The sequence below is a fragment of the Oryza glaberrima genome, chromosome 4 (assembly GCF_000147395.1).
Source record: "Oryza glaberrima chromosome 4, OglaRS2, whole genome shotgun sequence".
Classification (NCBI taxonomy): domain Eukaryota; kingdom Viridiplantae; phylum Streptophyta; class Magnoliopsida; order Poales; family Poaceae; genus Oryza; species Oryza glaberrima.
Genome location: NC_068329.1, coordinates 5,889,397 through 5,902,098, shown reverse-complemented (window position 1 = coordinate 5,902,098; position 12,702 = coordinate 5,889,397). Strand labels below are relative to the sequence as shown.

General features: G+C 39.9%; 1 protein-coding gene across 3 annotated transcripts; it reads right to left on the bottom strand.

The window, feature by feature from the left end:
* Positions 1 to 333: 333 nt before the first annotated feature.
* LOC127771109 (uncharacterized) lies at positions 334 to 10,407 on the bottom strand. Of its 3 annotated transcripts, XM_052296934.1 has the most exons (11): positions 10,203 to 10,407; positions 10,004 to 10,090; positions 9,669 to 9,877; positions 9,207 to 9,287; positions 5,050 to 5,154; positions 3,238 to 3,324; positions 3,059 to 3,151; positions 2,909 to 2,971; positions 1,410 to 1,487; positions 1,221 to 1,319; positions 334 to 839 (listed from the first exon to the last, which is right to left on the bottom strand). In XM_052296934.1, exons 2-11 carry the CDS (start codon positions 10,032 to 10,034, stop codon positions 621 to 623), a joined length of 1,065 nt encoding a protein of 354 aa, XP_052152894.1. In that variant the 5' UTR covers positions 10,035 to 10,090; positions 10,203 to 10,407; the 3' UTR covers positions 334 to 620. The 3 variants fall into 3 exon arrangements, with proteins under 3 accessions (XP_052152894.1, XP_052152896.1, XP_052152895.1); XM_052296936.1 differs by lacking the exon at positions 5,050 to 5,154 and having other exon boundaries at positions 10,203 to 10,406; XM_052296935.1 differs by lacking the exon at positions 9,207 to 9,287 and having other exon boundaries at positions 10,203 to 10,406.
* Between the last annotated feature and the right edge of the window lie 2,295 nt (positions 10,408 to 12,702).

The following is a 12,702-nucleotide window of genomic DNA, read 5'->3' as shown; positions in this document are numbered from 1 at the left end:
CCTCGAAGAAGCTCCGAACAGTATCACTATCACATGCCGATTGTTTGTCATTCTTCCCTGGAATTCAATTATCAGCCAAGATCCAAATTTTGTTACCATTTCCAACTGGCCATCTGATCCGTTTCTCCACGAGTTCCCTTCCAAATAGAATGCTATGCCAACTATAGGTAGAAGGTCTTGGACGTTCAGCCTCCCAAAAGTCACGATTTCGGAGATACAGTCCCTTGAGAACTCTGGCACACAGCGAAGTGGGGTCTCCCAAAAGTCACTTTTTGTGAAATACTACTACTTCCTTCATTTCATCATATTATAATTCGTTTTTGAAAAATGTAGTAGTATCTTCAACACAAAATAAACATATTATTAAAATACATTAATGTTAGATGATTCAACTTTGTTCAACTTTCTAGGCGGAAACAGTAGCCAATGATTGTATGTTGATTTACAGTGGCCCAAATATAAAGAAAAATGGACAGCTCCACCATTTCGATTAAGGCTCAATCATTTAGCCGACGGTCTACGAACAACAGGGACACAACATAAACAAATTGAGTGTTGAGCTTTGGCCCCATCAAAGACTACCAGCTGAGCATGAACTACACATATATCAACCTTCATCTCTAGCGTGTGCTGGACATGCCAACTGTTGCAGCCGTTGCGATTGAAGCAAAAGCAGCAAGTAGCCACGGCTTACCACGAGCAGCACCTCTACCAAATTGCTCATTTATTCTACGTAGTGGGCGACGTAGTGAGCCTAAGCAATCCTCGAGTGACAACTTTGACACTTTTGGACTTGTGGATTGTTTCTGTTCCTTCCAAGTTTCTCGTATAGGTAGAGCCTGCAATAAAAATAACATACCAGGTTCATTCATGAGATCAATCAGACAGGCTTGGAATCCAGTGGCTTTTCTTTTGTGGCCGTTTTGGCAGACAGGTGCTTTCTGATTTATTGAACAAACTTGTGCAAACATAAAGATTGCGGCTCTTCACAAATTATCAAGGAGTTTATCACAGGGAGGGAAGAAAATGGCCTTATAATTCATTCCCCCACTCGTAGTAAACGGAACGTGCTGATGAAAGAATGGCATATAAGAGGATGGAAAAAAACTAATTGCATTTGCATATAAGAGGATGAGACAGGTAGCAGCGCAATCAAAATATCTCTAGGTATCATGTGCTGACTGATGTCTCCAATTTTAAGGCTGACAAATGAATCTGACCTGCTTAACAAGAATAACTCCACTCGCTCGTGCTTGAATGGCACATTGTCTTGCGAAATTGCTCAATCTTGCCTTGTAGTAATACTGACTCATAAGTGCCTACAAATTATGCAGAGAAAAAAAAAAGTTACATCTAAAGAAGAAAATACAAGGACATGAGGAAGCTACACTTAGCATCACGAAACTTACCCAGTCAAAGGTACCTATATTTTTCTCCAATTCTGAACACAGCTCTGCATTTATCTTGTCCAAAACTACATTTTCATCCTGGACAATTGGAGAAAAAATGTATCTACTATAAAGATCGGGCAATCAAATAATATATCAAAAGTAAATCTGTGAATAATAATGTAATCATCAACTCATTTTAAATTTTGAGTTTGAAATTTGGGAATCCAAAACAATTCAATATTCTAGCGGAGTGGTGAGTTCCACCAGTTATTACTGGTCAAAAATAGTTCATATCCCACGGTGGGAACCAGTTCACGCACAGAAGATGAAACCTTGATATGGCATCACATGGCAACTGTTCATGAACAAAAATAGACTAAAAAACTAATGTCAAAAGTTTTTGGTGCAAACTGAATCCCCAAAAAGGACTGTTACCTCAATTCTGCCAAGTTAGTAAAATATCAGCAGTGTACTATTGGAAAAGTCATGTGCTCACTTCATTCTTCTGTATATGCAATAAAATATGCAAGTGTTTATCTAAGGATAAATTTGCATGACATCGCTAGTTAAGGGGAAAATATTCCTCTAAATATGCAACATCTGGCAAGAAGGGTTACAGAAATCAGCACTAGAAGGTAGCTGAATCTCAGGTGATCACAAGAACAGTCATTGAAAACAGATTTACTCCAAGATACAAACAGATATACAACAAACGGAGGTTTGCCTTCAATACAAATTAAGGAAATTTCCACATCTGGCTACCAGCGGGAGAAGATAAACAACACTCCCTCCAGTCATAAATGTTTGACGTTTAAGACAAGATTCGGTCATTTTTTATACCTCGACCTTCCATTTTATATGAGAATAAGTTTATAGATCAAATGAGTTTATGATAGTATTGTTCAGGGCAAACCTATGCATACCATTCTTCTTATTTTTAAGCTAAGCATTTGTGAAATTGTTGATGGTCAAAATTTTAAAATTTGACCAAATCTTGTCCTAACTGTCAAATACTTATGACCAGAGGGACTATCTAAGAATATTAGAAACTTGATTTCTCGAATTATTTGCTGCTCTTAAGCAGATGCCACCTTTTTACAGTGCAAAATGTGCATGCAGCAGAACTTTAGCGGCCATTTGAACTCCATCACATGTTCCTTTAAATCGGACTGATTTGTCTTCCATTTCTTCTAGATAGATCCAGGTATTTGTGAACCAACTGTCAATTTACTTTTTTATTTTTGAAGAATCAAGTAACTAAACATGGCTGACAGATATGATTTAGTTCCCATTGGGGAGCAACAGATGTTATGTTAAGAGTCTGCATATTTTACCAGTTTTGCCTGCTGATATGACATAATTCCAAAGCATTAAATTATTGAATACATATTCTAATCTAGAATTGCATCAAGATGAAAATCCACACACAAACACACACACACACACACACACACACACACACACATTCTATTCTAGGCATGGCATGTATATGTATGTATTTTATGTCATATTAATACCTCAGGCACGGACAATGGGTTCATTTTATTCCCCTCGTGTTTCTTCAAAAGGTCCATGTGCCTCTGTGAAAAGAATGTACATATATTAAATGACAAAATTAGATTCATCTTATGAAACATGTTCAGCTTATGTAATATGGTAGCTCTAACCTTTAAACCAATTCTTAGCTCACTATTGTGCAGCACAGACCATCCAGTTGAAGATTTGAGCCATTTTAGAACTTCTTCAGGATCATTTTTCAGCTGCAAAAAAGTTTGATCTAATTACAAACAAGTTCAGCATAATAGTGCATAATAATTGATCAGAATCTGATTAAACTGACAGGTACCTGACAAATGTCAATCATTGCAAGACCTTTCCGGAATGCAGAATATCTCTGAGCATCATGCAATATCTGTAGAAGCATTTTTTTGTGCTGGGAAACAGAAAGGGGATAGCAACTATGAAAAACTTTGAACATCACATGTTCATTGCACATGCATTAGATGATAGAGAAGTGCAGTGCCATTCAGACAACAAAATACAATACTGGAACTAGGACGCAACCATAACTTAATCGCCAGACAAGATCCTACATGCCTGAGTTAGTCAAACAGATTAGACCTGACATAGGCTGACAATCAAGATTACTGAGAATAGCACTAACAGAATGCTAGACCAGACTGCAACAGCAAGTACCAGGGACCGTTTGCTGGTCTGTACAATGCAGTGGTTTTTAAGGTATTAAGGCGGTCTAAGGTGATTTAACCCTGCTTCAGCACCATAGCATGCAACGCGTAAGGCGAGGAGACACTATATGAGGTGCTTAAGGCATCATTAAGGGAGAAAATGTGACAAATCAAACTTGGCTATAGTCAGGAAGATGTGGTCATGACCTTTAATCGACACCCTACTGCCTTCAGTCCCCTTCACCTTGGCCCTTTCACCATTCTTTCTCCTGTGAGGTAAGGCGAAGCGACGCCTTACATCCTATGAGCGCCTTGCCACTTTAGCGACGTTAAAGCGACACCTTAACAAGCATAGTAGAAATAGAATGTATGGATGAAAATCTTGCAGCTGAATATTTCTCTGAATTTAGCAGAAAAATGGCTAATCTCAAAATACATTGCTCCATACTCCATAGAGATAGAGGCTCTTAGCTTCACCATAGTACCTGTATAATTTACTCTGTGGTTTATCTTAAATGGTCAGCTAAGCTCAGCTCACAATGAATATTGAGTCTAGTGGCTTAGCTTATCTTGCCTAGGTCTAGCAAATAAACAAGCTAACCAGCATTTCAGATATAAGCATACAATTAAGCCAACTTGACATGGATCATCTTACATGAATAGTAATGCCAAGTGACCTTCAAAATACTTATCAAAACAAGACAAATATGAAATGTAACTTTATGCATACTTATGTCATTCTGGAGGCAACAATATAAAATAGCACTCAAATATACTAGCAAACAATAAAGCACATAACTCTTGGCTACCTGATGAGAGACAACACGACTTATTTATCTGGAAGTCATGTTCAAATGTATAATTTACCAATCATGCATTAACACTAACAAGAACATCCTAGCAAGCATTAATACTATGATCCAAGAAATTAAATTGTGGCACTACAAAGTTAATTATGTTCGCATCCATGCAATCTTCATAAAGAATATATATTGCATTTACTGGGTACAGTTTTAATATATGATACTCCCGCTGTTCCAAATTACTTGTCTTTCTAGCTTTGTCCTAAGTCTCAAACTTTTTTAACTTTCACCATCAATTTCTAGAAATCTGTATAGTTTAACGACATGAGTTTTTACGTTTTTAGATTCATCATGAGAAATACTTTCATAATATATAATCCATACGTTGTTAAACTATATGAATTTTTATAAACTGATGATCAAAGTTAGTAATGTTTGACTTAGGAGAAAGCTAGAATGATAAGTAATTTGAAAGGGAAGGAGTATTTATCTTCTACCAAAGCAAAGAAAAGAAAATTAAAAATAACATGAGATGGCCTACCTACCAATACAACAACTAAGGATTTGAACAATGTTTATTAAGCAAAATAGAAACAGATGATAAAACATCCAATGTATCTACAAGATAGTTACAGAGGGATTATTAAGGTCCTAGCTACAAGCACTTACATCCTTGTAACTGTTGATGACACTTTGATCATTGGCACTTAAAAAAGTAGTTGAGCTGTTGTCAGTCTCAATTCCATTACCTTGATCGTCGTTAATGATAGAATGCTGCAACATGGAAGTCTCATTTCAATGTTTGAGTAGGGTGATACCTAAAATAGAAAAAAAGGCAAAAGAAAAAAAGGGGAAACAAAAGATATATTCTACAAATTAGAATAGACAATATTCTACAAACTGTCTGGTGTACACCATATTGTCAACAACTAGTGCGGTTGACATGTGTTGCAACACGTACAACAACTTTAAAAGTTTAGTAGTATGTATTAACCTTTAGCAATGCTTATTCCAAGGGAAATCCATCAATGCCTACTCCGAGGAGCAGCTGCCCATTGGCACCTACCAACAACATTCCAAGCCCAGAGCTCATGTCTAACAAGTGGAGGGATAGCAAACATGGGAAGAAAGATCACTGAATCGTAGATTGCACATGTCAACGATTATAACTGCTGATTTTATTTATATTTGCATTCACATTTTGCTTTGAAATTGAATATAACAATCATCTTTAGTCTATATATGAGTGTTTCAAGTGATTACTCAGCCGAAGGTTAAGCTCCAAATTATCTTTTAAAATGTCAAGAAAAATAAGACATGCTTCTTGTGTGAATGTTTTTACCAGATTGCTAGCCCAACTGTGTAAAAATTGCATGGGATAAGACATCGCAACCTCTGAGCTTGGGAAAATGAATCGAATAATAAACAAAATGGTAGTACCCACACATATGTATAATTGTCAAAATTATTGAGTCCTAAAAGTCACAAAGAAGACAAAAGCATAGAAGATCAAAGGGCAGAGATGAAAAATACACAAAGTATGGTTCAAAGCCACAAGTAGTGTTATGGGCATGATTAGGGATAAACAACCCTGGGAGGGGATATCCAGGTGGCATAAGTTATTAGGGATGAGAGGACTATCAGTTGGTGTGACGTACCAGGGAAGATATTATATATAGGTATAGATTGATCTTCATTCCTTCAGTCAATAGACACGCTAAATAGGCTGTGTTCTTTAGTCTACTTTCCCAACTTCACCTCCCTCATTTTTTCGCGCGCACACTTCCCAAACAGTTAAACGGTGTGTTCTTTTCAAAAATTTTCTATTCCAAAGTTACTTTCAAAAATCATATTAATCCAGATTTTAAATTTACTTTAGCTAATACTTAATTAATAATGTGCTAATGCGTGCTTCGTTTTGCATGTTGGAGGGGAGGGGTTCCTACTGAACACAGCCTTATATAGGCTGGCAACAAACAATCCAATCTAATCTATTTTTTGCCGGGTCGGCCAAAGGTTGGCCAACCAATTTCATTAAGATTGGGAGGAAAACAGAGTAAAAGTTTACAGCGACATTACAATGTCGTGGTGGCCAAGGAAGGTCCCTAGCCAGCCAAGAACGAAAAGCAAAGGCGAGGCTAAACCCCGCAAACACCCATGGGGATTACTCGCGAAATTGGGAGAAAATCCCCGCCACCCTCCAAACGGCAATTTCATCCTTAATGTCCTCCGCGAGCTGATCCGGTAGCTTGTACACGTGCTGAAATATACGTGCATTACGCTCCTTCCAAATCAGCCAACATATTAGCATGAAAGCACAGTCAAAATCTGCTCTGTAGCTCTTCTGAAAACGGCATCTAGTTGCCAGCCACCAATCAGCGAGGGCAGCGTCCCCATCTGCCGGAATTGGAAAGCTTGCATTGCACCATCGCTTGATAGAACGCCACACCGCCGCCGTGTAATCACACGCAACGAACAGGTGGTGGCAGTTCTCATCATCTCGCTGACAAAGTGAGCACAGATCATCATGTGGCCAGTTTCGCTTGGCGAGGTTGTCCGCAGTGAGGCAACGGTCCTTTAGCGCAAGCCACATGAAGAAGCGGACTCGCGAGGGAGCTCTGGAGTGCCACAGCAGCTCGCCGAATGCGCAGTTTTCCGTAGCCATGAAGAACATGTCGTAGGCCGACGCCACAGAAAATTGCCGATCGTTCGTCAGTTTCCACCTGATTTCATCCGTCGAGGGGAGCAGCAACACATCATGAATTTCATCCCAAAGCTGGAAGAACTCGCCCATCGCCTCGTGCCCTCAAATCTAATCTATTAAATCCCATAACTCTGGAAACCCCTCAAATGTTGTGTGCCCCTCATGCCCTCTTCAATCATATGGTCTGGCTTGAAGACACCTCCCCTTGGGCGTGATCGTGGGCCTCGGACTCCTTGCCAAATGCCCAGGACAAGTAGTAACCCTTAAAATGTTAAGTAGATTTAAGGGCGCACACACACGTGCGATATGTAAGCAGCACTTAATCTTGGTTCTTATACTGTTTATGCATGTGTTAAACCCATTTATCACCTTTGATATGCTCAAATAGTCCAAATGAAATTCAATAAAAAAATAATTTGTATCAATCATCCCTTCTCTGGTTGGAAGAAAGGTAGGCCCCAACTTAACCAGCACTCATGTTCTTCCTACTCTTCCTAATATAACATTTTCTTTACTGGAATGCTTAACAGAAGAGAATCATCCATCCAGCAACTTAGTTTATCTTATTTGTTCTATAGTCTGTACAGTATATATCAATGCAATAAAAAATGTCGCATATTTTTTTTTCTGTTGATGAATGGAAATGAACTAGACCTAAACCGGAACATCTGGACAGTATACAAGTTTCTTTTCTTACTAGTATCTTACAATCCTGAGTTTCTCAAAGCCTTAATTAGCAGAGCTCCATATTGCACATGTTTTAACCAAGACGTTATCATCAAAATATACATGGGGTGCATAAAATGTCTTTTTTTTTTTGTTGATTGCTAATGCCAATCTGTCTCTGGAAAAGAAATACTCCTATGTCATGACCGACATACACAAGCAGTGACCATTGGTCCTGTTTGTTTTTGGATGAGGCTTAGTGGCACCAAGTAGGTTGTTTGGCTGTTGAAGTTTACAAGCAGGCAATTTTTAAGCTGCGTGTTCAAGGGTATAGTGATAGCTCCAACCCAAAATCCAAAGAAAGATACTCAAATCTAGATTGGCATGGTTTTAGAGAGGCCTAACAGAGAGCTGTATGTTTTTTTGGACTTAGGCTTTTCAGATAATATAAGATGATTAATAACTAATAAGCCAGAAAAAAGAAGGTGTAATGAATCAATTTATCAGAAATACTACGAAGCTATTATCCGTTGTAAACATCAGGACAAATTACTTCCTGTAAATACAAAGACAAATCACTATCAGATCCTAAGCAATATGTGCAGATGGTACAGCTGTTTTCCAGATAGATAGTAAAAAATTGCGCAACTGGAGCAAGGAACATCTGGTTTATTGGAAAAAAGAGATATATGTGCCGCAGAACCTCCATCACCAAGTCAAAGGAGCTCCTTGGTGTCCTTTGCCAAGAGTACTGGCCCTGTCGAAATAAAGCTATCTGCAGCAACATTTGCTTAATTTCACTCTTCGGTACTATTTACCTTTTTGCTTTCCAAATATCACATAAAGATATTTTGGCTTGATGAACCTGTTTATTTTCATTTGAAAGCCCTTCCCTAGCATAACATGATGGCGATGCATATGCTATGAGAATTGCATAGATTTGTATTGTTGAATAAAGAGCTTGAGTGATCGATGAGTTTTGAAAAATAAACTGATTTTTGAATGTTGTTAATCGAACTTGAAGGCTGATTCTTCACAGAAGGAGTTTGGTAAAATATACAATCCCATCGATTTAATAGTCATTTCATAGTGTACCACATGGAATTTCTCGGGCAATTTTGGTACTGGGCATATGGTATAGGCTTCACCTATACCCACTGGCCTCATCATGACAACATAGGCAACTAGTAAAAGTGGGCCTCATCGTGATAGCATAGGCAAATACTAGTACAAAGGCACTCTTTCCGAGATAATTTCCATTTAGACTTTGCAAACATCATGAACCAAAACATAATAGTGTAGTTTGGACCATGGTAATTAACCTTGGATACCATAATCAAATCCCAGCAACATGCATCGGGAAATTGGATCGTGCATATTGGGATATGAGCAATTCAAGTTAGAAGGTGCACTGCAGCGGTAAAGAAATGAAATGGAAGTGTTAAGGGGGACTTACTTCACGGAACATTATGGTCTGAAACAAATAATAACCTTGAAATATCTTAGCATCCTCCATGGTGAACAGAAACAAATCAATCTGCACGTGAAACGGATAGCATATACTCCCTCCATTTCTAATTGATCATCATGTTACATGGGTGCATCAAGACCAGGAAAATATAATAACTCTCTCATACTACATTTACTCTGGCAACAAACTTGATGCATGCATAATCCCCACTATTTCCTAGCCAATAGCAAATCGAAACACTTGTATGCATGGATACATACATCAATGCCCATTTACTCCAATGCACAAATAACGAATAGACTTAATGAATGAAAACAAATATGATGATCATTTAGGATTGTTTTTTTTAAAAAAAAGTTATATGATGATTAATTTGGAATGAAGGAAGTATCTATTACTAGTAAAGATGGTGATTTACAATTATCAGCAATCGGATGTAATACGTACAGGTGAGTTGGCTGCAGAAACCAGTTCGGTTGCAGCGATTTCAAATGCTCGCTCACAAAACTGCAAATATTCTTCAAAGCGCTCCTTTGTGGATAGGACCCGACGCAAAGCAACATCGTCAAACAGAGCAGTTTGTGGTGTAAGGAAATCTACCCCGCCTACGATAAGAGGCCCTCGAATCGAATGAATCCCGTACCGGCCGAGAGCATCTTTTGCACAAAAAAGCACGTGATAACAGAATTAAATTGGTCCGATCCAACTCAACAATTTTACAGGCAGGTAGGAAGCAAAATATCACGAATTTAGTCAAAAGAAGCGAAGTTAGATGGGATTACGATCGATTGGAGCATCATTCGCACGACCCATCCGGGATCTTTTTGCAAGGGCGGACCTAACGTGGGGAATGGGGGTACAGTGGAAACCTGTCATAAGCATTAGGGTTTAAGCAAAAAGAGAAAATTAACCATAGCTTCCAGATCTAGACGAGAATATAAGATTAAAGCAAATCCGAAAGGAAGAGGCACGGTTGCTCACCAGAGGCGGAAGCAGCAGGACGACGGCCGCACCCACCGCTGCTCCCTCGCGGAAATCGGCGCAGGCAGGCGAACAAGCGAGCAGGCAGGCCGAAAAGACGCAGGCAACGGCCGACGGCGCACGCAGGAGACGGATGGATGGTTGTCAATCGAGGGTATATGCTAACATTCTAAAGGCCGCGAGCGCAAGGAGTCAACAGGCGAGATTGCTAATGAGCGATCGCGCGACTGGACGCGTGTCCCGCGCGGAAAGGGGGGCGCGGGCGGCGGCGCTGCGCGCGGATTTTTTTTCGCAATTCCGTACGGTTTCCTTTTTTCTCGTTTTTTCTGTTTTTTCTTTCCGCTTTTCTTTTTGGCGCACGTTCCTTTTTTTTCCCTTTTTTTTTTTGGTTTCTCTTTTCTGTTTTTATTCCGTACTTTCTGTTTTCGTTTTTTTTCTGTTTTCTGTTTAATACGTACGTATGCTAACTTTGTATGTATATAAATACAAAGTTTGTATATGCATATACAAAGTTTATATACGCATATATAGACTTTGTATATACGTATATAAAGCTTGTATATATATGTATTACTAATTTTTTATACACGTATACAAAATTTATATACATATATAAAGTTTATATATATGTGTATTTTTGGGTTTTTATACCGTATACAAAATTTATATACACATATACAAAATTTGTATATACGTATACAAAGTTTGTATACACGTATTTTTTTGGGTTTTACGTTTACTTGAAATATACTAATCCGTGACTCGTAAGATTGGATGAGAATAACGTTGGGATAAGTTCTCGTTGTCTTGGTTCCCACGATCAATTAAAAGTTAATTTACTGCAGTTGCACAATTTTCAGTAACAAAATTACGACCATCTGATCTCTCTATCTATCCCTCTCGTCTATTACCCAGTAAAAAAATTACTTAACATACAAATCTTTCGAATTGTAATCTCTATGATAAGTAAAAAAATTACTTGCCATAAAAAACACATCTCGGACCTCTCTCCTCCGTTGCCCAGTAAAAGAATTACTTAAAATTAATTACTCAAGAACCTATGAACATCACTATATGTTTTATCTCGTCAATATATGTTGCTTATGTCTAGTGAAATTGGTAAAATTTTAACTGAAAAAGGTTCTGAAAAACAAATTTGACAGGCTTAAAATTTTTTCATCCGAAAATTATGTCTAGTTAAATTTTAACTTAAGCTTATGGATTGTGAGGATGTATATGTCGAGTAAAAATTTTATTGGCACTAGCTCCAGACATCGACTGCGGCGCGTCGTGGAGGTGGCCGCCACTGCTCCTCTATGGCCATCGGAGTCCGAGCTCGCCGCCGTGCGTGTGGGGGCGCCGCGGTAGCCGGATCTGCCGCTGCCTTGCCTCTCGCCCACAGTCAACCATCATAGCCATGCCTGCTGTCACCCGTGCAAGATCCGCGCCGGGTCCGCTGTCGCGCCGCCTGCATCCGCGCCGGATAGCGGCCGGATGCGCCACCTCCTCGCCTCCAGCTCGCAGTCGCCATTCCGCCGTGCCGTGGATCCGCCGATGCCGTGCCTACCGCAGCTCGGCGGTGGAGGTGGAGCCGCCGCGCCTCCCGCCCGCGGTCGCCCATCACAGCCGTACCTGCCGTCACCGGTGTAGGATCACATGTCACTCGTTTAGTAAAAAATTAACTGTTGGCACTGAAACATGGTTTCTCTCCCGTATTTCATATGGTGGCAATATTTCCACTCATTCTTATTAGTAGTATAGTCCATTGTAGTAATTATTTTACTAATAGGTATTCTTTAACTTAGTTATAAAAATAACTTTAATTTGCCCAACAACATTATTAACATTTTCACATGGCATACGCAAACAACATTTAGTAAGTCACGCAGCCGTTCGAGTTGAGAGGAAAAAAAATGGGATGTTGATTTTTTTACAACAGGTAGACTACTCGATTGAGCTATGATTCAGCTTGGTAATAACTGATTCATGGTAAAAAGTAGTAGTAGTAGTTCTTTTTGCTCCACTCATGAATCACATGTGTTCACACGGTAGAAAAGAAAAAAAAAAGAAGAGAAGACATGGCCACATGGGTGACTGTCGGCGGCATCCAGATCAAGAAAAGGAACCAGCGGGCGGCGGCTGTGGTTTCGTCGTCCTAGTCTCAGCTTCTCCCGCCGGCGGAGAAGATGACTGAGGTGGACTTTGTCAGCGCGTGCTCCCCTGGCGTTCACCGGCACCGATTCTATCGGATTGGGTTGCGTCCCCTTTCCCTCCCGAGCAGGACCTGACGACATGGAGCTTCCCTCCCGAGCAGGACCTGACGACATGGAGCTTGGTCGACCCCCGCAGCTCGCTGGCCACCTTTGCCTCCACTCCTCCACCGCATTCTCTGGCCTAGCTACCTCAAGACGCTCGGTGCAGAGATCCATCCTACGGTGGTCAAAGAGGAGGACAACCAGGAGGTGTGCACCGGATGGAACCCCCGTCCCTGTGGTTGCTG

Coding starts and splice junctions, on each gene's coding strand:
- LOC127771109 (XM_052296934.1), bottom strand. CDS start 10,034: ATGGGTCGTGCGAATGATGCTCCAATCGATC. Junction 9,878..10,003: donor GAATGATGCTCCAATCGATC/GTAATCCCATCT, acceptor TTTGTGCAAAAG/ATGCTCTCGGCCGGTACGGG. Junction 3,152..3,237: donor CAATGATTGACATTTGTCAG/GTACCTGTCAGT, acceptor ACTTTTTTGCAG/CTGAAAAATGATCCTGAAGA.